At 36.5% G+C, this 25,627-nt stretch overlaps 1 protein-coding gene across 6 annotated transcripts in view; it reads left to right on the top strand.

Moving 5' to 3' along the window:
* ASAP2 (ArfGAP with SH3 domain, ankyrin repeat and PH domain 2) overlaps positions 1 to 25,361 on the top strand; it is an 86,170-nt gene extending 60,809 nt beyond the window's left edge. For 3 of the 6 annotated variants that reach the window (XM_038130696.1, XM_038130698.1, XM_038130701.1), the window contains 16 exons: positions 154 to 202; positions 311 to 477; positions 1,813 to 1,946; positions 2,667 to 2,761; positions 4,472 to 4,661; positions 5,087 to 5,172; positions 5,372 to 5,487; positions 5,940 to 6,007; positions 6,803 to 6,916; positions 10,570 to 10,825; positions 13,225 to 13,386; positions 14,235 to 14,403; positions 15,764 to 15,831; positions 17,076 to 17,185; positions 21,015 to 21,137; positions 22,719 to 25,361. In XM_038130696.1, coding sequence (XP_037986624.1) covers positions 154 to 202; positions 311 to 477; positions 1,813 to 1,946; positions 2,667 to 2,761; positions 4,472 to 4,661; positions 5,087 to 5,172; positions 5,372 to 5,487; positions 5,940 to 6,007; positions 6,803 to 6,916; positions 10,570 to 10,825; positions 13,225 to 13,386; positions 14,235 to 14,403; positions 15,764 to 15,831; positions 17,076 to 17,185; positions 21,015 to 21,137; positions 22,719 to 22,793 — 1,982 coding nt within the window. In that variant the 3' untranslated portion in view covers positions 22,794 to 25,361. The remainder of the gene's footprint in view (positions 1 to 153; positions 203 to 310; positions 478 to 1,812; positions 1,947 to 2,666; positions 2,762 to 4,471; positions 4,662 to 5,086; positions 5,173 to 5,371; positions 5,488 to 5,939; positions 6,008 to 6,802; positions 6,917 to 10,569; positions 10,826 to 13,224; positions 13,387 to 14,234; positions 14,404 to 15,763; positions 15,832 to 17,075; positions 17,186 to 21,014; positions 21,138 to 22,718) is intronic. The other 3 variants (XM_038130699.1, XM_038130700.1, XM_038130697.1) reach the window with 2 other exon arrangements.
* Positions 25,362 to 25,627: the final 266 nt, after the last annotated feature.

Raw genomic sequence — 25,627 nt, 5'->3', positions numbered from 1 at the left:
CTTCTTAAATGGACTTTTTGTCTGTCAGCACACTCCAGTGATGGGAATGGAGACCTCAGGAACAAATTAATTTTAGATTTCATTGAGAGATTTCTGCAAGATGAGTTTTGCAATAACTTTTTTTAATCAGTATGTGAATTATTTATTGTGCAGACGACAGAACATACCACTTTCAAGCAGAGGATGAACAGGAATGTCAAATGTGAGTTACTTTGCTAATTTTATTGTTGACACTGGTGATCTACTGAGACTTACTTTGAACTTCAGAAGTGCCATAACACTTAATAGCAAAATATTGCTGCCATTTTAGATGGACATCTGTGCTACAAAACAGCAAAGAGGAAGCTTTAAATAATGCATTCAAAGGAGATGATAACACAGGAGAAAATAATATTGTCCAGGAACTGACAAAAGAAATTATATCTGAAGTCCAGAGGATGACTGGAAATGATGTTTGTTGTGACTGTGGAGCACAAGGTGACTCAATTAAGCCTATTTCTAGTTGGTAAAAATTCTTTGTCTCATGAGAATCTTTAAGCTAATGTTTTATACTTTCACTTTTACTTATTATTTCACAAAAATTATACACATAGTAGAATATGCTAACAGTTTAATGGAACTACTTTAGTAAGAATTGATTTGCTATATGCTTATTATCAGAGGGGAGAAAAGTTACTAAGAAGCTTATTTTTCTCCCATGTGTTTTGCTAATTGTAGCTTTTGCTTACATAAATCAAATGAACTTACATAAAATACGGGTTAATGTAGGATTTAGGTAAAACTGAGCAGCCATAAGTTACTTGAACATTTTTTTAATACACCTCAGGGAATATGTCTAAGGCTCTACTCATTTTAAGAATGCTCCTGCTGGCTGTGGTTTGCAGTGTTGGTTTTCTTCATCAATGAATTTCTATTTTAACCCTCTTTTTAAAATCCTGCTGTTTCTTGTGCTCTTTTGTGTTGCAGGGGCACTGCAGGACTTAGGGTTTTCTGATATAAAATTGTAGCTGCAAACAACTGCTCGGATGCTGTATGCACTTTACAAATTGATTGTTACTTCCAGCAATAAGTATTGTATAAGGCTATGGGAAGAGTCAAGTCTGCTGTCTTAAAAAAGAAGAGTGTAGATGGCAACTAACAAACCTTTATCAAACAAATTAATTGCTAAGCTGTCTAAATCTTCAGAAATTAATTATTTGGCTGGAAGATGAGGGAATGATGTAGTAAATGCAAAATACCAGGAGAAAAGACTTTCAAGGGCTATGGAAGGAGAGGGATGAGCCTTAGTATCTTTGAAGTAGTTGAGTGAGAATCTTGTCGTGTATGCTTTGTGTGCACTTCTGAATCACTTCTGCTTCACTTGGTTGAAAGTCTATATTTGAAGTACAAAAAAACCCCAACCCTGTAAATGTTGTTATTTCAGTTTAGACTGCACTTGTATTCCCAGTTGAGAGTGTGACACCATTATACTGGTGGTGGGAAAATGCAGTTCCTGAAAGCTCTTTGAAGAGTGACAACCTGGAGTGGTTGACGGGCTCCCTTGAACAGCAATGTCTTTCACAAAAAAAAAAAACAAAAAAACAAAACAAAAAAACCAAACATTCTCCTCTGCACTTCTTTCAGCATTAAAAAGATCCTGGTTTTTTTCCAGGTAGAGTAAATGTAAAGACATAAATTAACTAAAAAAAAAAAAAAAAAGGTAATTAATGTACAAGAATCTTACTTTACAGAATTTCATTTGTGTATTCTACATTTTCTAGATTAAATAATTGCCTGAATAAATTTTAATTCTGTGGGTGCCTTCTGTTTCAGATCCTACCTGGCTTTCAACAAATTTGGGAATTTTAACTTGCATTGAATGCTCAGGAATCCATAGAGAACTTGGTGTTCACTATTCCAGAATGCAGTCACTTACATTAGATGTGCTGGGAACATCTGAACTTCTGGTAATCAAATTGCTTTTATTAACTTAAAAATAATACTGTAAAATACTTTTAACACAAGTATATTTTTTGTCACTTTAGCAAGATGTTCTTATCCTGAAGTTGTCTCTGGATAAACACAATTAAAGAAAGCTTAACTTTTGAAGTTTATTGGAACCTTCTGGAACATAGTGTCCTACTGTACATTATCTTATCTTATCTTAGTAGAGGCTTAATATTTTTTCTGTTTTCAAATCTTTTTATCCTGAGTTGCTTTTTAAAAGAATGCGGCTGTTTCACATATAAGTGTGCTTCAGATTAAAAATTGGAGGACTTCACAAATACTTGACCCATTAATTATTTAGCATTATTTTAGAAGACAACTTTAATTCCCAAAGGAAGAAAATGTATTTAGCTTTGCTACACAAAGAAATTACCACTTATCAGCTGCTTCATGACAGTTTGTATGTGTTCTTACCCAGCACGAAGTATTTGCATTTATTGTATGAAGTGGTGTCTTGATGGATTATTCTGCAGTTATTTGTTCATGTACTAAATCCCCGTTGAAAATTCACATCCAAAAAAAGTCCCTAATCTGTTTCTTATTGCTGACATAGCAGAAGACCAAGGAATCAGAAATAAGAGGTCCCAACTCTCATTTTCCCTTGTTCTCCCCTTGTTATGTGTGTGGCTAATAACTGAACATGTTTATTAATTGAGCTGTGGGATTTTGTTTTTTAACAGCTTGCAAAGAATATTGGGAATGCTGGATTTAATGAGATTATGGAATTCTGTCTTCCAGTTGATGAGGTAGTCAAACCTAATCCAAGCAGTGATATGTAAGTAAAGAGACTCTACTTCTGACAAAGGCAGGCATTTAATTTGCTATTGCTAAGGGGCTGACCTTGCACTGGCAGGCCATGGAAGATGTGTAATATCTTATTTATGGTCTCATAGCTGAGGAGTAAACTTTCTTTGATGCTTTGCATGTTTGTTTTATTGAGTTTTATCTGACTGTACCTACTCTAATAGTAAGGAATATCTTACCAACTCTTTGAATCATGGTTTGCGGGAAAGAAACAAATAAACTGTGACTTGTTGGGAACCTTAACGTCATACAAGGATAGGGATTAAAACCAAAGCAATTAATTTTGTGCTATTTGAAAACAAAATAGAAATTGTAATAAAGTTCACCCGATTGTAAGTTCACATGATTGTTCTGTATCTTAAAAGATACAGAACAGCATTTAGAAACTACACCTAGGACCAAAGTCTGTGTGGAATGAAGACAGAACATTTAACTGAATTCCTTGAAAGCACTGAACAGTGATGGCAGAGATACAGCAAGGACAGCTGCTTACTTGGCTGGATAGTACTCATCATGAAAGAGCTAGTAAACAATGCAGAAACAAACCCAGAAGAATTGGCTCTGGATGAAGCTGATTTTACATTAGGTGTATTTTTAGCATTCTGACAAAACCAGTGTTAAACAAGGCAGTATAGATAATTTTGAACTACTACTACTACTACTATCAATAATAATGTAGAGTATTAATATTAATAATTTAAATTACCAATAATTTTACCATATGCTGAATGAGTATAATAAGAACACTTCTAAAAATTTGTATTTAAAAAGATAATTTCATTTGCTACCTCACCTTATCAAAATTGGGGCTATTTTTTTGAAGTGAGAACCTGAATACTATCAAATGCTTTATGAACAAGAGTTAGCCATTGATTCAATTTATTATTATTTATTGGGGTTTTTTTTACTTCTTACCCATTACACAGTATCCAGATGATGAGGTATGGCTTTGTTAATTGTCTTCTGTGCAATGCTGTGTTCATCCCAAGACCTGGTAAGGAGTTCTGCCTTTGGGAGGCAAGCAAACTCCTGCCTTGCAGTGATGGGAAGAGGAGTAGATGTGTTTGATGTGTTACTGGACATCAGCAGCAGAAGTGATAACTTGTGCTGAGTCAGGTGGACTAAATTTTCATCTTGGTTTAGAAATATCGCTAAAAGGTCCAAGATATCCTCCCTGTTACAGTTGTGGTGAAAAAAACATACTCACTGTTGTGAATTCAAATTCAGGGCCTGGATAGTCTGTGCAGAGGTATAAGATAGATTTTTTTTTTTTTTTGCTGTTATTGTTTTTTGTTTGTTTGTTTTTTTGTATCCCATGCTTTCCATCCCTTTCCAGCCTGTGTAGGAGTACCAAGTCAGGTAAACATAAACCTGCAAGGCAACATAAACCAACATTTTGAAGCTTTGCTGTATCTTCTGTACATAGAGCTGGATAGTCTTGATCTCAACATCATCACAAGAGTTTGGAGGAAGACATTTGTGGTCCGTCTTCGTATTGGATATTTGATTCACTTTCTGTAACTACATTTCATACTTGAAATGTGAGACTGCATGGTTACATGCATATTTTAAAAGAAGAATTATCATAATGAATGATTTCAAATGACTTGCATGTATTTATGGAAATGCTAATGTGTATCTTCAGCTGAAAGTTATAGAAGTAAATCATATTCAATTTCAGGAATGCAAGAAAAGATTACATTACTGCCAAGTATATTGAGAGAAAATATGCAAGGAAGAAGCATGCAGACAATGCAGCTAAATTGCATGCTCTTTGTGAAGCAGTGAAATCAAGAGACATTCTTGGATTAGTTCAAGTGTACGCTGACGGTGTGGATCTCACAGAAAAAATTCCACTGGCCAATGGCCATGTAAGTGTTGTAAATTTGATTAGACAGATTGTTGTAAGTGCAATATGCATTCATTAATTAAAAATTATTTGAAATAATATCTGAAACAGTGTTCTGAATGCATGTCCTTTGAATGATGTAATTTAACAATAAAAAAGAAGATACTAAATAGTTTAATCTAAAATTGTTTCCAAGTACTGTCTTATATTAAATTTATTAAAACATTAAACATTAAATCATTCAATAGTCCATTAGTTTTCAATGCATTTATTTATTTATTTACTTTAAAGGAACAAAAGGGACACAGTAAGTCTTCACAGATGTTTTAATGGTAGCATGTTTGAATATTTTGAAATTACATGTTTTATTTTATTTAATTACTGTCTTACTAAAATTTCTTCTTCAGAGGAAGAATAAACAAATATCTTTTTTCATTTTATTCTTAGGAGCAAGATGAAACAGCACTGCACCTTGCTGTTAGGTCAGTTGATCGAACATCCCTTCATATAGTTGACTTTTTAGTGCAGAACAGGTAAGTATGGAAAGCTAAATATTGACATTGCTTTTATGTAAAGTAATATAAATACTAAATAAATAAAAATACTTAAGTACTAAAGCTGTATTTGCAAATGTAATGTTATTCTTTGAAAATCTTCTAATGAGAATGGCTTAATAATGTAGAGGAGGAAACTTATGTTTAATTACCTTTTTTCTTTCTTGTACTCCAAAAGTGGCAATCTAGATAAGCAAACATGTAAAGGTAGCACAGCCCTGCATTATTGCTGTCTAACAGACAACGTTGAGTGCCTCAAACTGCTGCTGAGAGGGAAGGCTTCTATTGAAATAGGTAAAAGGGTAATGTGTACTTCAACTTTCCTATTTGTCATTGCTTCAGATAAAAAACAGTGAAGTTGGAGTAAGTGCATTTTCTTCTCCATTGTTTATCATAATTCTGTAAAACTTCATTATTAGAGAATCAATATTCACTGTTTATTTCAAGTTTTAAAGTGACATATATTACACATAGTTTTTAAACAGGTTTAGATTTTCAATTGCTGTTTTGTTGTCAAGTTATATACTGCCATTTCATGGCTATCATTCGTATGTATATGTGGCATGTTGAATTTCTACTGCTTGTCATGTTCAGGGGGTTGATGTGAGTTGGGCCTACCTATAAAAGAAAGAGATGAGTTTTTGAGTGTGTTGCTCTAGTACTTTACTATCCAGGTTTGTCTTTAGTAATGGACATGTTTATAGTGACATCTCTCATCATACATTTCTTTTTTTGCTGTAATATAGCAAATGAAGCAGGAGAGACACCACTTGATATAGCTAAACGTTTAAAACATGCTCACTGTGAAGAGTTGGTGAGTACAGTGTCATTCTGTGTGTGCATTTCATGTCTGATCATTTAACAGTTTACAGCTGAATATTCAGTGAATATATTCCAGATACAATAGTGGTGTAGTAGAAATAGTCATATCCTCAGAAATAGTCATGTGCTTACATAAAGTTATATGCTTTTAAGAAGAAAACAATATTTTTCTTCAGATGCAAGGGAGTGATTGAGTCGCCTTTCCTGGAGCTATTGTTGAATAGTGTAGAAGTGGCACTTAGGGCTATGCTTTAGTGGTGGATGTAGCGGTTCTGGGTTCATGGTTGGACTTCATGATCTTAAAGGTCTTTTCCAACCTAAATGATTCTATGAACCTAAGTGTCTGACATCCCCTTTAAATCTAATTACTAAAGTACTTTTTATGAGTGAAGGCTGTTATCTTGTTGCCCAGAGAAGTTGTGGATGCCCCATCGTATTAGAGGGGTCAAGGCTTCTTAGTAAGTCACTTGGATTCAAGCAAACTGCCATTGCAGTTAATTTCTTTGAACTGCAATTTCTAAATCAAAGCAACTACAATATGGTGCTTCTTATAAGAAAATGGAGAATGGATCTACAATGGTTAATGAAAAGTCTAGTTACTTTTGATTTATTTGTGTTGTATTTGGTAACACAGCTTAATTTCAATTTACTTCAGTGCAGTAACTTTCCAGATTGCTGAAATCGAGATTCTTCCTATTTGTGAACTTTATTTGCTTTTAAATCTGTTGTTTTAAAGTAAGTACTGCCCATAACATAAGTGTCAACAGTCATCTTTTTTCTTCCTTAGCTTACTCAAGCACTGTCTGGAAGATTTAATTCTCATGTTCATGTAGAATATGAATGGCGGTTACTTCATGAAGATCTGGATGAAAGTGATGATGATGTGGATGAAAAGCTGCAGGTTTGTATCAACATTATTTTTCTGTACACGTGTATGTGTGTGATGTTCATAATTATTTCAATAGCTTTGGTTTTTACTATAGGTATGAAGACACTGTGAAATAAATTTCTGTAGTAAAATGCAGTAGCTTAAGTTTTTGTTTCTGGAATTATAGTTGGTCTTCTTTTTTCTCTTAAAACATGATGATGTGGTGCCAAATTATTAGCCATGTGTTATATATTCTTTTCAATCAAGTCAGTAGTTGGTTTCAATATATCAGGAATATTTAGATCTGCTGATTGTGAAGCAGATCTAACATGAACTGGGAAAATTGCTTTTACAATGGAAGGCACCTCACACTATCTCCTCATGTTTGTGAAATATCTCCAGTCAATGGCTCTAACTTAAGAACAGTTTATGCATTGTTTTGTCTTCAACTGAACCTGTTCATTAAATAAGCTACATCTATTAACAGCAGGGGAGGGTCTTAATTCTGAATCTTCACATATAAAATAATTTTTCATTTTCATGCTTTTCATACCTGAAATGTCTAGTGGAGTTGTGGTACTTTTAGGTCCAGAATCACAGAATGGTTGGGCTTGGAAGTTTAACCTCCCTGCTACACCAGGACCACCAGGAGCCAGTTGCCCAGGACCATGTCCAGATGGCTTGAATGATGGTCATATTTATTACAAAACATTTCAATAGCACAGAAACTTCATTGCATTTTCAAAATTTAATTTCCCAATTTAGGGCCCAACTTGAAAAAGTATTTATGCACCTGAACACACAGACAGGTAAAAAATTACTGTGTTTTGACACCTAAAAATGGCATGACTTTCTAGCAGACAAATAATTTGAAATTATGAATAGGCTCCAAAATACTAATAACATCCTCAAACTTTCATAATTTGAAGTATTCCATGTAAGTATTGAACAGGTTTTTGTTCTTTGTGTGTGAATGGTGTTCTTATGGCTTATGCCTTTTCTGCTGTCCTTATAAAGTGCAAGAAATTCATAATAGGCTTTATATCAGTCTTCAGATGTTAGCACAAAGTTTTTTGAAAGTAGCTAACAAAAAACACTTTCTCCTCTGGATAATGAAATTTAACTTTTTCTTTCTACAAGCTTTAGCATTTTAATACTTCTCTTCCAAAATCCCTCATCTCATCTAGGGCATGAATTGCTAACACTAAACTGATAACATAAAACTGAGTCTTATGTGTTGGGTTTTTCTTTGTTTTCAAAAATATTAAAACCTGAGAGTCACAGGTTCATTTCCATTACCTTCATAGAATCTCTTTAAAATTGTTAGTTCATCAGATCATTAAATTGGCTTAAATGTTTTGGAGACTAATTTTGACATCAATAATTCCTCTGTTGCAAAATACCATTTTTACAATACCATGTGTGCATAGGACTCTTTCCCCATATCCTGTGTCTCTAGTCCGAGATAGCTGTTACCTCTGGTGCTTGACTTGAACTAATTAGCAATAGAAAGTGTCACAGGCCATTCCTTTCAAAGCACAATTTCTACCTTCTGAGACTCTTCTTAAGATTTTTCCTTTAAATTTTTAAAATTTTTCCATACCTTAAATATAAATAAATACCTTAAAATTGGTATCTGTGGAAGAATCTGAAATCTGTGAGCTGCTAGATCAAGTTCTTCTGCATACTCTATTCCCATATTTATGTATTCCTATATATTTTATTGCCTTCCACATAATAACAATAGTAATGATGACCATTTTGATAAAACAGATTGAAACCTTTAGAGGTCTCATTATTTTCCAGCTGTAGAAGTTTTTGGTTATTTACAAATACAAATCCCTTTCTGGCATGATCTAAATTTGTTTTTTGATCTGTTCTTGTCCTTCACTTTCTTCATGGTTGCCAGTTGCCTTCTGCAGTTGAGTGATTTGTTTGTTTCTTTTACTAGTCCCTGAGCTTCATCTCATATAGGAAGGTATCTGCTACTCAACAGTGTGGCTAAAATTATAAAGGTCCTATTTCACTGCCCACTATTAGTAGGTTTATACTGCAGGGACTTTTGAAAGGAGATTAAAGACTATTAATCATAGAATCACAGTATCTGCGACTACATTGTTCACGGGGGTGAATACTGCTGTTGCTTTGGATCACATCAGAGATTTGTTTTTAAATGCAAGGCTTTTGGATGTGTCTTGCTGGTAAGATGATTGGATAGATTTTGTAATCCATGTCAGAAAAGGTCATGTATGAAATTTAAGTTCTTTTAGTCCAGAATATTTCATATAAGAGAGACTCTAACCTAAAAGAAGGTTAAGATAATTCATCTGGTTTCTGCTGTTGTTGTACACCGTGACTGCCGGGTCCTGCCTCAGCTTTTGCCTCCACTCTGGCACACATTTGTCCCTGTATTGAACTGCTTCAGTTTGATGAGCCAGTGAAAAGCTGAATTATAAACATGAAAAAGAATTTCTGCTGGTTTGGAAAGCAGAAGAAGGTGTGGGCTGAAATAAGTCCCAGAACTAGGACAGTGGAGAGGTCAGGCAGTGGAGAGTGTCAGCCAATGAGGAGTGAGGCTGCTAAGCCAAAGCAAGGGTAGGGACTATAATGTACATAATTCTGACAAATCTTGGAGCTATAATGCTGTGCTATAACATATCTAAAGGCCCTACATGATGAATCCAGAAGTAATCATTGAATGTATTCAGAGGAAAATCAATTGCTTGTTAGTGATACTGTTGATGCAAATCTTTATTCTGCCTAAATGCTATTACTATAAATTGTTATTTTAATTTCATACAGACAATATGTCACTATGGCGCGTTTATCAAGCACTATTTCTGAAAGTATGTTTATGCTCTCTGGGCATGGATTTTTAAAGCCCATTGCTGTACTAGCCACATGAATTTGTAACTCTACTATTTTAATTATCATTTGGTAATAGTAATGACTATGCTTGCTGTTGAAACAGGAAGAATAATGCTAAGTGCAGATGATTCCTGTAAATCTCAAAACCAGCTAATCAGATACAATTCGAGAATGTGTGTGGGATGAGCAATGTTCCTTCGCAGCTGCCAATTGAAATAATCTCCCAAACTTAACCAGTAATACTAGTGAGCTAAAAAAGAGTTTAAGAGGAGTTTTGGCTACTCATTTGTTGTAGGTTGAGCTGCAGGTAGAATACTTAGATGAAATCTTGTCTGGGCTTTGAGGTCATGATCATCCATTTAGTATTTAGCTCTGCTGAACTTCAGATGAGGCTAAGGACCTACAGTTGTTTATTTAGATTTGAAAATACTGCTGGATATTTTGATGCAGGGAAACTTTACTTGATCCAGTCTGAAAATCTATACTAGTTATCTACAGAAATATAGTCTTGTGTATATAGGGATACAGTATTATCCTGTAGCAGTGTACTACAGAAGAAATGAGAATATATTAATAGTTTTGAAGTGCAATTCACCTTAAATCTTTTGTTGTTGTTGTTAGGGTGCATTTTTAGGGTGCACAGTTACTTTGTCTTGAAGAGGGCAGAATGTAGGTTTTACATTATGTATTCAAAGGAACAAAAATGCATTTTAGAAGCCATTTTTTCTTTCTAGAAACTAGTAACTTTCTATTAACTAATTAATAAAATGAGTACAACTAATATGGTATCAATGAGTACTTTTTTTATTGTGTTAAAGCAACCCAGTCCCAACCGGAGAGAGGACAGGCCTGTCAGCTTCTACCAGCTTGGATCAAACCAACTTCAGCCTAATGTAGCATCCTTGGCAAGAGATGCAGCAAACATTGCTAAGGACAAGCAAAGAGGATTTATGCCAAGTATATTACAGAATGAAACATATGGAGCAATACTCAGTGGCAGTCCGCCTCCCATTCAGCCTGCAGTACCTGTTACAAGTAGTGCACCTCCTCTACCTCCAAGGAATATTGGCAAAGGTACTAGAAAATATAATTGTATATTAGAAGAATAGGATCATAACTTTTTTAAAAATAATAATTTTTAGGTTTTCTCTTACAGTTATTTAGCACAGGTAAGTGTTGGAACAGTTACTGATGGCCTCATTTTATATCCTTGAAGTGAATCTACATTACATGTTCTGAATTTGATTATTGGTATACCTGCAAGGCACTACACAATAATGTTTGGGAAAACAATACCCAGATAACCTCACCAGAGTTAAACCATTTATTAAAAGGATGGCTGCAGTCAATGTAGCTCATCATTTTTTTGTTATATTCAATCTTTTCGTACTTCTGTTTCTTGAAGACGTCACTGTCAGGGTTCACTGTAAAGATAAAATTTCAATAGCATTTGTCTGCCGTGAAACTTTGTTTCAGACCTCAGAGAATGGAGAGTGTATGCAGAGCATGAGATTTTAACCTTGCAAATTCTTCTCTTAATAAATACATGCTTCAGGGTTGTTGAAATAAAAGTGTAAGTGTCATGATGAGGAGAACTGGACGATTTTAGCGTCCTGATAGCTGACTGAAAATATAGCTGCCAATTACTGGTTGTCTCTAGAACATTAGAACAGTGTAAAAGTATATGTCTCATCCTGATTCAGAGGGCTGTGTGCTTGCAAAATCTACCATTAAAGCTGGTGCTGTGAACTTCATTCTTATCTTCATATGTAATCTGTTTGCATCACAGTAAAGAAACATAGAGAAATCTGAAGGTCCTCTTAGTACAGGTCATATTCAATGTGTTTCATTGTTTTAATACCTTTATTATCCATCATCTTTCATGGAGGCTAAATTTATGTATTCAATTGAATTCAAGAAATGTCCACATGGTTTTCTATGGTGTTGTATTCAGACTCCATAAAAGGAGATATGATCAAGAAATGTTCTGGGCACGCATGGGTGACTTCTGACTTCGGGAGCACTGTGCAGAGGTCAGAATGCAGGACTCCACGCACCGGTGATTGTGACTGAGATGGCAAACTGATCTTCTGTGCAATATGAAAAGCCAGTTATGCAATGGCTGCATAAAAGGGGCAGAAAAACTGAGAACAGAAAAGTCTGGTTTTGGAAAGGGTAGGATGGGACTGGGGGAAATTTAGTTGCATGTAAAACTTAACCAAGACAGGATTACTTTAACATTTCATATGAAGTCTAAGCTTAATATCTAGACAACATTTTTTTACTTGGTGGAAAGGAATATTTTCCCCACCAAACAGGAAAATTGACACAAGGAGCTTGCCTGGTTTGTTTAAGTGTCGGATTCTATCTCTGGCATAGTAAAAAATTGAATAGTTTAAAAGACTGTTTTATCCTTCGATATTATTTTAATCATGGCCTACCATACACACAGTTTGCCCTTGATTAAATGACACATTTCAAGAAGTGTAATTTTAATTTCATTCCTAACCCCAAACTTCTTGGCATCACATGTAATACAACTCAGCATGAAAACATGCTGCCTGCCTTAGATTATTAGCTCATATTCTTTACTCTAGCAATGTATTAGCCTATTAATTTATATACTTAGTTAAAAGCTATAATAGTATCATTGACTGTAGCTTCTTGTCAGTTGCTGATGTTGTTCATGTTATGCTTATGGTGTATTATTGCTCCTTTATCCTCATAGCTTTAGGCTGTTTTCCAAGTCTTCTGAGCCTTTTATGCTTTTCCCTGCAACCTAATATTTGTTCATACCTTACTCTGTTTCATCTTTTCTTAATATGATACTCATGTGCTGAGTAGGGAGAAATGGCATAATATGTGCAAAATACTGGCTTTATAAAGAAAACCTGTGGAGTGTTTTTATGAAAAGAGGAGGCAACTCTTCAGAATGAAGTAATTTAAGAGGCTCTGAAGAAGTACTTTGTGACTGTTTCACAACTAGTTATTATAGCTTCTTGCTTGAATGAAATTCAGATTTACAGTTTTATTTCTAAGTCAAAACTGATGTTTCACTTTGAGTCAGCAATGTGTGCTCATGCTTGTGGAAGAGTGAGGTCCTTTTCTTGCATTACCTGAGAAAATTACAGTTATCAGTCAGGGATTAAAGAAGGTAGCAAGATGTGCCTTCTGCCTTCTTACTGAGAAATCTGCTTTTTCAAGTATTGATATATTTTAAAGTAATGACTGGAGAAAAATTTTGTTTAGGTAAAGTGTTAGAAGTTTCTGGGTGATTTTTTTCTGTAATTTTTAACACCAGACTGATTTCTGCTCTGGCATTCCATCGGGATGCAGTGACTATAGTTGATGAATATAGTGTTGCTGAATATAGCGGTCTATCCACACCATTTCTGAAAGCACATGTGTGAATATTAACACTTTGTGCTTAGGGTAAGTAATAATAATAATGCAGTATTTTCCTCTCTTTTTAGTTCAGCCTTCAGTTCTTGGCAGTGGTATTCAGACAATTTCTTCATCTAATGCAATGTGGAAGACAAATTCTTTAGGAGTGGAAAGTATAAGCAGGCAGAGGTCTTCATCAGATCCACCAGCTATTCATCCCCCTGTGCCGCCATTGCGTGTAACATCTACAAGTATGTTTCCACTTTCCCCTGTTTTCCCTTCTACTGTATCTAATCACAGTTGGCTTATTTTTCCATTTCCACAACTCATACTTCCTCTTTTGGTGACTGTAGCTTTGGCCTATCGTTCCCATCCAGTAACAAACTGTCTTCTCTGATGCTCCAGTGAGGACTGTATGGTGTAGTGCAGGGTCAGTAGGAAACACCATCTATTACTACAGCTAAAGGGCTCATCATTTTATACTTCTTTTTTTTTTTTTTTTTTTTTGGTGATTTCTCACTAGTTGTAAAGGTGAGTGTTACATGTAAGCCTGGGGCTGTCTCTCCACATTGTGCTTGATTCTTGTAGACCACTGGAATGCAAAAGGATGTTTTAATTCATAGCCAGCTGCTGTTGTGGTGGTTTTAAGAATTCAATAGCAATTTTAATTAATTGCTAAACCTAATCTGCTGTGAATCACAAGCTTTTAAGAAGAGATATTCATCTAAATAATTCATCTAAATTGCTCACTTGGTTACTTTTCCATAAAACACAGACTGAAGGCATTGACTGGACAAATAATATTAGCACTTTAAAAATGTATTCTGATCTACTGTTTTCAAGAATGTGACTGACTTCAGTAAGAATTTTCTTTGCCTGCACTTTAATGCTTTTAAATTCAAGTGCTTGTGAGATCTCCAACTTTGACTAGGTGAAACAAAAGGTAAACCGTTTTCCAAAGAAGTCGTCCTTCCATTACATGTAGTAAAGCATTTTTCTTACATAAGTCCTGTAACAGGGGAACCTGTAATGAGAACCCAAGAAATCAAATGGTAAATGGAAATTTAATTCCGTGTTTCTGTCTAACTTTCCTATACAGATGTACTTTCTCCAGCACCACCACCTCCAGTGGCAAAGACAGCCAGCATTATAGAAGCTCTGAACCAGCAATCGAAACAGCAGCCAGCTCCTCCACAAAACAAGCCAACCCCACCACCACTGCCCCCACAACCTCCTAGCAGAATCTCTCAGAGAAAGCCTATTCCTGGGTAATTGATGTCATTTTAATCTTTAATATACTTCATCATTTTTAGTAACTTAATATATCTATAACATGCAATCATCAATAGAGCATGCCTGCTTTTGCCAGTGATGTGCTCTAGAGTGTGGGAATGAACAGAAGGCAGATGCTAAGGATGTAGATGATTACTACAGTAATGGAGGATTACTACAGTAAAAACAAGACAGCCTAGTGGTTTAAGGACATATGACTTGTCGAATATCTCCAGAATGCCTGGCTATGATGGAGATAAAAAACCATAAAAAATATTCAATTCCTTATTCTCATCTAGTAACTAATAGGAGATAATGGGATCTAATGTCTGATTGTGCTGTTTATTGTTCACGTGCTTTGCATAAGTTCTGTTCCATTGCATCTTTCCATTTGTGGCAGAAGTAGAGAGACCTGGAAAGGAAAAAAAAAAAAAACCCCAAACTTTTAAATTTGCAGAAAAATAATTTAGGAAGGACATATGCACTGGAAAACAGGATCATATCCAAAGCATCCTTGAGAAACTGAAGGAATAGTCAAGGGAAAAGAAGGGTATCATTCAATAAGCAACCCTTAGTAATTAAGAACAATCAACTACAGGGATGAAGCATGGAGAACAGCAGACTATGGGTAAGCACAAGTCCTTAGAAGAAGGATCTGTAAGGACATAGTAAGTAAGGCAGATGACCTAGTGCTATTGTGAAAGAGTTAAAGAGTATAGTTTTACCTTAGCCTGCAAACTATAGGAATTAATTCTCTCAACTTTCTCAACATCAGTGGTGCCCCAGCAGGACTGCTGTGTTCAGTTTGGGGCATTGCAGTAAAATGAAATACTGAGATGGGAACCAGGGGAGATCAATAAGGTAATGAGAAGTCTAGAAAATAGGGCCTTTGAGCAAATTTTGGAAGAAATAAGGTTTCATTTGCAAATTGGGACTAAAAGATAAAAGCAACCTTGACACTTAAGCTCCTTTCTAGCCCTTTTTTTCCATGTACCATACTACCTAAAAGGTAGTCACAAATTATTGAAGCTTTCTATAATGTACAGACTAATATGGATGCATAATTTTAAGAAAAATAAAATAACAGTGAAAGGAACTTCAAATCTCAGGAAAAGGCATGAATTGCAATAACCAACCGGTATTATTTTTCTGCGTTACTTTTTTAAAATTAGGAGCAACTTTCAATTCACCTAATCAGAAATACAGAAGAAAAGTAGTACTTTTAAAAGCAAAATAGCTGTCACCAGATCGTACTGAAGACATGCCAAGACTTATAATTTGGAAAGTACTCTGTATTGTTGTTTTTTGAGTTCTTGTTTGTTTCTGAAATGGACCAATTTCTCACTTTCTGCACAGGACTGAGAAGTCATCTGGCTTAACTAACAAAGGGCAGACCAGAGGACTTGGGTCCCTACAACAACCTGGTAATTGTGGTTTTGAGATTCATTTTATTATAGTTAAGCTGTCATAAGAGTCAAAGGGAGAGTGTGGGTTTGTTGAGGTTTTCTTTAATCTGTTCATTTACCTTACACATTTAAATATAATCAGTGCGAACATTCTTCTTGTTTCTCTTTGTGATTGTGTAGGCCCTGATGCCTCAAGTTCTTTAGCATGAGCAGAGCTATGGGCCAAATAAAGTCAATAATGGGACCGTGTAGTAAATATAATCACAGAATGGTTGATGTTGGGAGGGACCTCTGCAGCTTATCAGGTCTAACCCTTTCCTCAAGAAGGATGAGCAAGAGTGGACTATCCAGAGAAGCCCTTCTTGTTATCTTTGAATTCCTTGCCAGATTCAATTCCAGCTAGGCTTTAGCTTTCCTAACCTCACCTTAAAACCCACTCAAACAAAGGATGCATTTGAAAATTTTTGTTTGCACTGTTATTTGCATATGTCATAAAGAAGGTGTCAGATACACATTTTAGAATAGAAAAATGTGTTTCTGGCTTGAAAATCCAGAGCTTATATAGAGTCACTTTTAATTATATTGCAAATTGATATCGCTCTTTTCATGTTAATAAACAGAGTACATTATTCAGGGTTCATTATTCATTTTGTGGTTTTTGCTGTTCAAAGTAACTACTTCTTTGGGATATGACAATAATGTAATCTCCATAAAATCTCTACAGTGAAGTTTGTGCAGATTCTGTGGTGGCTGTGGTGGAATTTCTCCTACCTTGTTTGCCCTTCTACTGTATATTTTATATTCATTTGTTATTACTGTGATTCTTTTTCATTTTCTCTTGACATATCCCAGAGGAATTTGCTGATGGCTGTCTGCCATCTGTGTCAGAAGTCTCCTGTGAAGGATACAGCACCCTGATAATGATGGTTTTTACTAGGAAAGAAAGGTTCTAACAGCATACAGTCTGTAGTGAAGGAAAGTGGGAATGGGATATTTGGTTCTGCCCCCATCTGTTTTATCTCTTAGCATATCTGCACTGTTTAATGTTGTAGGCAGTTGCCTTTGGGAAAAGTGGCCTTTTTGGTAAGGAAAAGAATAGCATTCTGTTCCATTATTTAGAAAGAACCAGTAAAAATTAAATACTCATGGGATATAAAATTATTTATATACTTTTAAGAATAATTGGTTTGGTTTGAATTGATACCATCACTCTTACTTTTTTTGGAAGCATGCCTAATATTTACTTGGTTTATTTACTTCAGCAGGAGAGTCATCTTCTGTATGTGACATTCCAGGAACACAGACTGGTTCTACAGCAAATACTTTGGCACAAATCCAGCCACCAGCACCAATGCCAAGGAAATCACAAATAGTAAGTACAAAATGTGGTGTTTGATTTTATTCATCTTCTGCATTCTATCAAACACACTGTAGACATGATAGTGTGGCCTGCCATAGTAAAAGTGTGGGAGCCATGAAAGGCCTGTATCCTGTGTTTGAGTATCTGTGTGACTTGTACTAAATAGTTACAAAACCTTTTTTTCCTTGAATTTCCTATAGGATAGTAGGTGATTTTAAGTTTAAAAAAGCAAACCAAACCAAACCAGTTGGATTCTTTGTTCATGTCCAGATGTGACCAACACAATCCACAGAATTATGGTTTGACTTATGGGAGATAGATAAGCTTTAGGAGTTAGTGACTTGTAGGTGAGCTTGGTGAGTCACTTGTAACATGTGGCTTCATTCTCAGTCTTCAGTGAAGTAAGTTATAAGGGAACTCTTGTGATTTTATAATGGACACAGATATACTGACAGTTGTTCATGTAGGTAGGTGGAATGACTTCAAACAAGACCAGCAGAAGTCAAGCTCAAAACAAAAGAAACTGTTTCTTTGTGCTGTCAGTTCTCAGCATTTACCTGGTGATAGGAGAGAAATCACTTGGTAAGCATATCCCCAGCAGAAGGAGGTTAATTCTAGATTTTTCTTCTCCACCCTCCCCCAGCCTTACAGTGACTATTAGAAAAAAGATACTGGATTTAGATGGACTCTTGATCCGATTGTGTGGCCTTTTTATACTCTTTACTTATTGTTTTTAATCTAGGACCATGAATGGTAACACATATTAGTGTCAGTACCTGTAGTCTTATACTGGTGTAGGTAAAAGGGATGTATTTCCAGATGTCAGTGGAGCTGTACATTATGTGTAGTTAACTCGGTCTTTGGTCCTTGCTTCAATTTTATGTTGCTTTCATGCGTGATAGATCTAAAAGATCCATATCCTTGATCATGACAGTAGATCTCTGCAGGAAGCAAATCCCAATATGTAGAGCCCGTACATTTCCGAGATGCTGTGTGTGACTGGGTCTGGGCTATTTCAAACATTCTGTGCAGGAGTGTGCTTCAGTAGTCAATAAGCAGAGAGGTAGAAAACGTGCTGTTCCAGGCTCTGCAATGGTCTTGTTAATGGCTTGTAATGAAAACACCTGCTTCCTGCAGTCCCCTGTGTCTCTCCTTTCAACCATTTTTCCTTAACCATGTCCACTGAAATAGCAGCTATGCAGGTGTGTTTGTGTGCATAGCCTTGCCACTGGTCTTGAGCACACAGAGCCCCTGTTACCTGTTTCTCATCTGATAATGATGAGAAGCCTCATCATCAGAGTCATCATCTTGCATTAGTCGGGAGTATAAAATTGTCTGGTTTCTTGCCTCCCCCACACTTGTTCATCCAAGTTACTATCCGTCTTGCATTAAAATAACTTTCATTTTTTAGGCCACAAAAAATTAAATGGTCTAAGTAATGTAAATTGCTTATGTTGTCATATTAGCTTTGTGAAGCTACTGGACTCTGATCTTAATTTCTGTTGTGTGTGCTGGGATTCAAGTGTAAACACTGGTTACATCCTTCCAGCACATCTGAAACAGCTCCTAACCTGACTTTCTGTATAAATTGTAGTTTCCCTATGTTGTTCTCGTTGTTTTTTTTGTTTTTTGATGTTTTTTGGGGGGGAGGGGGTTTGTTTGTTGTTGTTGTTTTGGGGTTTTTTTGTGGTTTTTTGGGGTTTTTTTTGTTTAATAGGAAGGGGCTGTGCTGGCTAGTTTTGGGGTCAGTGTCTTCAATGTTTAATATTAATTGCACATAATATGAAGAACATAATCTGACTCTCCAGCTGTTTCTAGGTCTTCATTGAGGTGAATTCTATCACTGAGCAAATCAGCTGGGTGATTTTCTTCTGTCATGGGACAGAGAAATAAGGGAAAACCTGGCTCAGGAGTGTGTGCTAGTTAAGATGATTTAGCTAAATTAATCTAGCTAAAGCATCTTAGCTGAGATTTAGTCAAGGGCCCCTCAGCTAAAGAGCTTTATCTAGATCAGTCTAGCTAAAGTTCTTTGGCTAAATTGCTCCATATACCCTTATACTCCTGGCTTTTTTGCTATGTCTTTACCCTGCCAGGGAGTCCAGAGGCCAGCCCAAGTTTAGAAAACGAATGCAGAAATGCTTCTTGAGTAAAGAAAAGACAGGTCTAGTTGTACATGCACATTTAGCCAGTGGCTTTACCCAATAGCCTGTTAATCAGGTGGAAATTCCTGATTCACCTTTTGATTTCTTTTTTTTTTTCCTCGATATGATATTTAGATTTTTGAAACCATTTTGTAGATACATGGGAAATTTCCCCAGCAGATTTTATTCCTCTGGGAATGAGATCTATTTTAATTTCCTTGCCTTCTAAAGAACAAGAAATACCTGTAATTACTGCACTTTGAAGTTAGTAATTATATCACTGTTGTACTGATGTGAAGCTTTTCCCTTTTGACCTAAAAAGTGGTTATGGTTCAGACTGCCATTTGTCTGAGAAGGAGTGTCTGGAAATATTGCTGCGCTGCAGTGCCAGGCTGGCAGCTCACAGGGATGAGAGGGCCTCAGGGTGTGCCTGCCCTGAGCAGGCCACAGCTTTATTTATATTAGAATTTATATACAATTTATACTGGAATGCAAATGAATGCTTCTAGAGGAACATAACAATCACGCTGCCTCCATCCTTCCCCATCAGCATTCCCTCTTTGCTCTGCCTGGTGCTCAGCTCTAGCACAATGGCACAGCCAGAGACCGTTGGGCAGTTCTGTCCTCAGCACAGCATTTTGCCAATGGAGAAGATGAGAGCTGTAAATGGGGTCTCTTGTTCCTTTTCATCTGTCTGCTCCATGGCTGACCTAACTAGAGACTGGGACCAGGCACTGGGGGAACTCCAGTATGGTGATGAGGCCATCTTTTCCTTATGCCATGTGGAACTTCTGTCCCAAAGAGCCACTGCACTAACAGCCATCTCAGACCTAAATGGGACTTACACCTCTGCTCTGACACTTTAGGATGGAAAGGAGAGATTTTTGTTCCCTATGGCTGGGAAAAGGGTGGACTCATGGTGGAAAGCTTTACACTCTGCCTCCAGCTCTTGAGCCTCTTCACTTGTTGGCTTGTTTTGCATGAAAATGCTGTGTAGGCAGCATTATTTTTGGTCTGCAACAGAGAATGAGGAGGCTGAAAAGAAATGCAGCAGCAGACTGGTTTGCACTGGAAAAGGTGTGAGATTAGGAAAACCAGAGCGAAACAATTTTGATATCCCTTTGCACAGAACATAGCTTAGGACTGAGTCCCCCTGCCATACTGGAATATTGCAACTCCTTACTAAACTTTACCTTTGAAAGAGCTGCCAAAAGACTCCTGTGGCTGGCAGTCCTCAGAGCACTGGTGAGTTCTTACACTACTGAAATGGGTTTAACAAATTAAGAAGGAACTTATTAGCAGGTGGCTCGGGCCTCCCTCTGATAATGCTGCTGCTGTTACATTTGCACTGAATTTGATCACCCCACCTTCTGAACAAAATCATGCTTACTGCAGTGATGTAGAGCTCTGAAGACAGAGGGTGAGCCCTCTGTAGGTTTGAGTGAGCCAAAATGGAGAATTTCTAAAGGAAACATGGCCTATGTTATTAGCACAGTGGTTCCAAAAAGCTTTGGGTGGTGCCAGATTCAGCCTGAAGCATGAGCACCCAGCATAAAAGATATAGCTGAACTCTAACCTATGAAAAACAGCAGTTGGAAGCAGTTCTGAAACTTTCTTTAAAAAACTCCTCGTCTACTCTGTCTCTTCTGTGCTGTATTATTTACCTTCAGGGTTTGTTTTTTTTTTTTTTTTCATTTCAGTCAAAAACTAAACCCAAGAGAGTAAAAGCAATTTACAACTGTGTAGCAGATAACCCAGATGAACTGACTTTTGCAGAGGGAGATATTATTGTCGTTGATGGTGAAGAAGATCAGGAGTGGTGGGTGAGTATTTTGCATTTTCTGTCAACACACTTAGAAAGAAAGACATTAAATCTTAGAGGTTGACACTCACTTCGGAAGGTCCCCTGCTGGGTTTCCAAATAATGAGAATAGTTTCATCTAATGGAAACTGGAGATGAAATTTCAGAAGTCAAACTTCAGACAAGCTTTTAGCTTTTCTCACTCAGAGGAAAAAAAAAAAATCGGATTAGTAGGGTTCACAATACACTGTGGACATGGTCTGCATGATCCAGAAAAATTTTGGTGGAGTGTCAGCAATTTAAGAATCTGCTATTACAGGTGCTATGTAGTGGGTGTCTGTCCTGGTTTGGGACAAACTTGGAATGGAACTTCCAAGGAGATGTTCCCTAATGGGCAGACTTCAGTGGCCCTTCCCCCCACCTGTTTGGGAGATAAACCTCCTTCGAGAAAAGTGGATAAAAGGGTTTATTTAACAAGCAAAGTACTCACAGACATGAAAAAATGAATAATATTAAACAATGGAACCTCTCGTTGTTCCGAAGAAATGTCAGATTCAGAGAGGGTCCTTTTTGTGGGCTGTAGCTCAGCTCGCTCAGTCTCTTATCAGTCTCTCCTGCCCTGTAAATGCTGTGTCCTAGTCCCCTGTGGGCCACAGGCGTGAGCTCCCAGGGTTTTTCTGGGTTTTTGGTCCAAAGCAGGGCTAAACAGTTCCAAGAAAAAGAAAAGCCACAGTCCAGGGAACTTGTCTGCCTCAGCTAGCTAAAAACGAACTGAAAGCAAAGGAGAGTTCTGTCCCGCTCACTGTCTGTGCTGCAGACAACACGCACCGAGAGAGAGAGCTGAAGCTCTTACCTCTGTGTTTTGAATACAGTCTCCTTGGACATTCCACTGATTCTCCTTCTGCCTCCCTTAGCTCTCAGATCTCGTTTTAAAGGTGCAGAACCTATTTCTGGACTAAACAGATGGATGGGAATACAAATACAATACAGCATCCTAAAGTCACCCCATTACAGCATCAGAGGAGAGCTTTGTATTGTCCTCAGTCTTCAGTTGGCTAGGACTGAGTCTGTTTGAGCTGGGAACCATCTCAAGTTTTTATATTCCAGAGTCTTAATGGCTAAAGTAAAATCATGGAAAATTATTGTGCGTGAAAACACTTGCCTTAATCTGTTAGCTAGTGAAGAACAGAGCTTCACATTGCATCTAAATTGACAATAATGCTGTATAAACAGAAATAGGTTAATGTAAAACCTGAAACTGTTGAAGCTTGATTCATCCTTTTGCCTCACAGTGGTGCTTAAAGAAGCAACTCAACAGAGGCCAAATGTGGGCTGCCAGGCATTACAGATTGCACTGGAATTATGCAGCAGTGGTACTGCAGTAAGATGTTGTGTATTCAAAGAACTGGATAAAACTTTTGATTTTGACAAAAACCCAACCTTCAGCTGAAAAACATGCACCCTGTAGGACTGAATTATCCTATCCGCAGAAGAAAACTCGCACTACCACAGAAAAGATTTGGTGGGAAGCTTGTACTACAGGCAGGAAGGTCACTGGTATTCATTTTGAGATTTAAGTTGAAAAATATCTGATCTCTTTCAGATTGGTCATATTGATGGAGATCCCAGTCGGAAAGGAGCTTTCCCTGTATCATTTGTGCACTTTATTGTTGACTAGATTGCTACTGATAAGTGGAGACATTTCTCATTTCCAGCAGTCACAGAAACAAGTTTTGTTCTATTTCATTTCACCTACCTATCCGCAGCCACCTTGCCAGAGCACTGCCCAAGTCCTAGGTACTGTAGCTTACTTTTTTATTGCCATTGTTCTGGTTTGGGGACTTTTAAACTTTTTTCTACGTGAAAACTTCTCATAAGCAGTTTACACTTTTAAATAAAAACAACTCTTCCTGTATCTTTCAAGGTGAACTGAAAAGCTTTAACAATCAAAATCCATGTGTCCGAGTATCACAACATTATGAATGTTCTTATCGATCAATTCACTGTAATTTTATTATCCCGTTTGTAACATGACAGTACAACAGTTCAGTGTTGCTTCCCCGGTTAAAGAAATTGTGTGTGCATCTACCAGGGCAGGGAACTTACCCAGTTCTTGATGCCATTTGAAATGTTGGAACCAAAACATGCCAGCTGCTGTAGTTCTGAAGTGGACTCGTTCAGTAGCTTGCCATATTGGTTGTCATCAAAAATGCCAACAGTTGCAGAAGAAATTGTTTTAATTATGTGTCTTTGGCCAGGTGAAAGTGAAAAAGTACTTCAGTTTACTACAGGAGAAATTTCTTTCTTTCAGAATGGATGTAGATATTTGCTTAAAGTTATCTGAAATCTGTGTTAGTTGTTGAACTCTCTAGTTCTGATTTTGTGAGCTTGAGACTGTTTTGTTTTTCTATGCTGCATGTGTGTAGAACCTGTTTTTTGAATGTTCTTTATGTATGTTACATCCATTTTGGTCACTTAATGTGACTACTGCTGGTTAACTAAACTATGGCAATATTAATGAGTTACTACATTAACTCAAGGATTTGAAAACTGCACTTCCTGAAATGTACTTAAGTATGATGATGGATTGCAGAACATTTCTTACGCTTGTCTCATTATAGCATTAAGACTTTGTTTTTAAATTCTTGAATTTTCTTTAAATCATCCAGCAATGTGTTCACAGAGAGAACATATTTGGTGGACCATGTAGGTAATTATCCTTGGTCAATGAGACACCTGACACCTCACAAGTTCACTACGTTCTGTTCTGGTTTATGAAATTTGTGTGCCACTACCTTGCAAACAATGATAGTTTGCCAACTCACTCTGTATTTATATAGAATACCCACGTATATGGTAGCTACACTGTTGTTAAACTTGTTTTGCTGATTTGTGAACAAAAGCTAGGCCATGGATAGTTCCCAGGTGGTTGTTGGAATTTAAAACACCAATACAGATCGGACATCATTTTGATGTTTGTGTATTGTGAAATTGTACCAGGTTTTGCTTATGCTACAGGAAACAACTGAGGCATAGGATACAGAAAATCAATGTCTAGGTCACATTGGCTTTGATCACGTTATGTGAACATTGTATCTCTAGATTTATCAAGAGAGCTTTGAATTTCTGGCAAATGGTGCTTAAATTGGCCATTTCATATTGGAAGGAATGGAAAACAGGCCACCACCACATCTGTGCTTATTTGGAGGAAAAGCACGTTGCAAAAATGCTGGAAGAGCAACACTGATCTCACCCTGTATCACCCTTCCTGAATGGTACCGCTGGTTGATGCCTCTTGGGCGTGTGGGTACAGCCACGTAGATGTGTAATTTTCACTTCCTAGATGCTGTTGCTGCAGTATAAATGGGGAACAAACTGGAATGTTTCAAGATATTTTTATTGCAAGTTGAAGCAAATTAGTCTGTATTTTCAAAGTTCCCAGTAAAATGATAGAGTAATAGTTTAGCACTACAGTTTTATTCACTTACTGATATGTTCAGTTTGCAACACTATTTTGTATGTTTCTATCCCTGATAGAGTCTAGAGAGTAAATGGGCATATTATTTTGCACAGATCTCCTAATGTACAGTATTTTTAACACAGAATCTTATAGTGTATGTAACGATTCGTAACATTAAAAAATGATACAAATTTCCCTTGAGTTCTGCTAGAAGAGGAATAGAGTAAAATGTCGCAACTTTGTTCACAGGTCACTTAAAAAACAGGAAACTTGTAGACTTCAACTTAATAGCACTAACAGTGCAGACAGGTAAAATCCCAAGGACCAATAAAGAGCAGCTAAGCAAAATGTATCCCCTGATTTTCTCAGTTTCTCAAAAGGTTTTCTCCTCTGGCAGAGAAAATGAAATTCTAGAGCCTGTAGATATCTATTTATAATATAAAATTAAGAATTTTAAGTCCAAAATTTTGGCATATCTCATACAACTTTTCAAATCTGATTCAAAAAATCTATTAATAGACAGACTATTAGGTTGCTGTGTTAACTGTTTAAAAAGGAGCAAGTGACACTTAAAATGCAGCTTAGAATGCTATGAGATGTATAATATTCAATTCAGTTGTTTTTATTTTGTTTAGTTGCAGAGCAACTGTATATATTGTATAACCTAAAATCAACTCTTATTTTCAATGTCCTGGATGCAGTGATTTATAATTAGAGCATGATTAATAAATTTTACTCTTGTTAACCAGTCAAATGTCTGGAAAAATAAAACTACTTTTAAAATCACTTTTTCTGCTTCTCTTCTGTTCCCTTGTATTGCTTATGCAATATTGTTCTTTTTAATGTATAAAAATGACAAATACAAACGTATCACTTGAGGAAAAAATGTATTTCTTATGAACTTTAGTTGAACAGAAAAAACTGTAGATGGCACACCTGAGACTAAATTAGAGGGGTAAAGCACCAAATAATTCCATTTTACCACTTTGCTTTTGTTCTAATATCTGGGTTAAGCAGAATCAAAGTCTATATTAACAAATTATTTCTCAGAC

This window comes from Motacilla alba, chromosome 3, assembly GCF_015832195.1.
Source record: "Motacilla alba alba isolate MOTALB_02 chromosome 3, Motacilla_alba_V1.0_pri, whole genome shotgun sequence".
Taxonomy (NCBI): Eukaryota; Metazoa; Chordata; class Aves; order Passeriformes; family Motacillidae; genus Motacilla; species Motacilla alba.
This window is presented reverse-complemented; position numbering and strand designations above follow the sequence as displayed.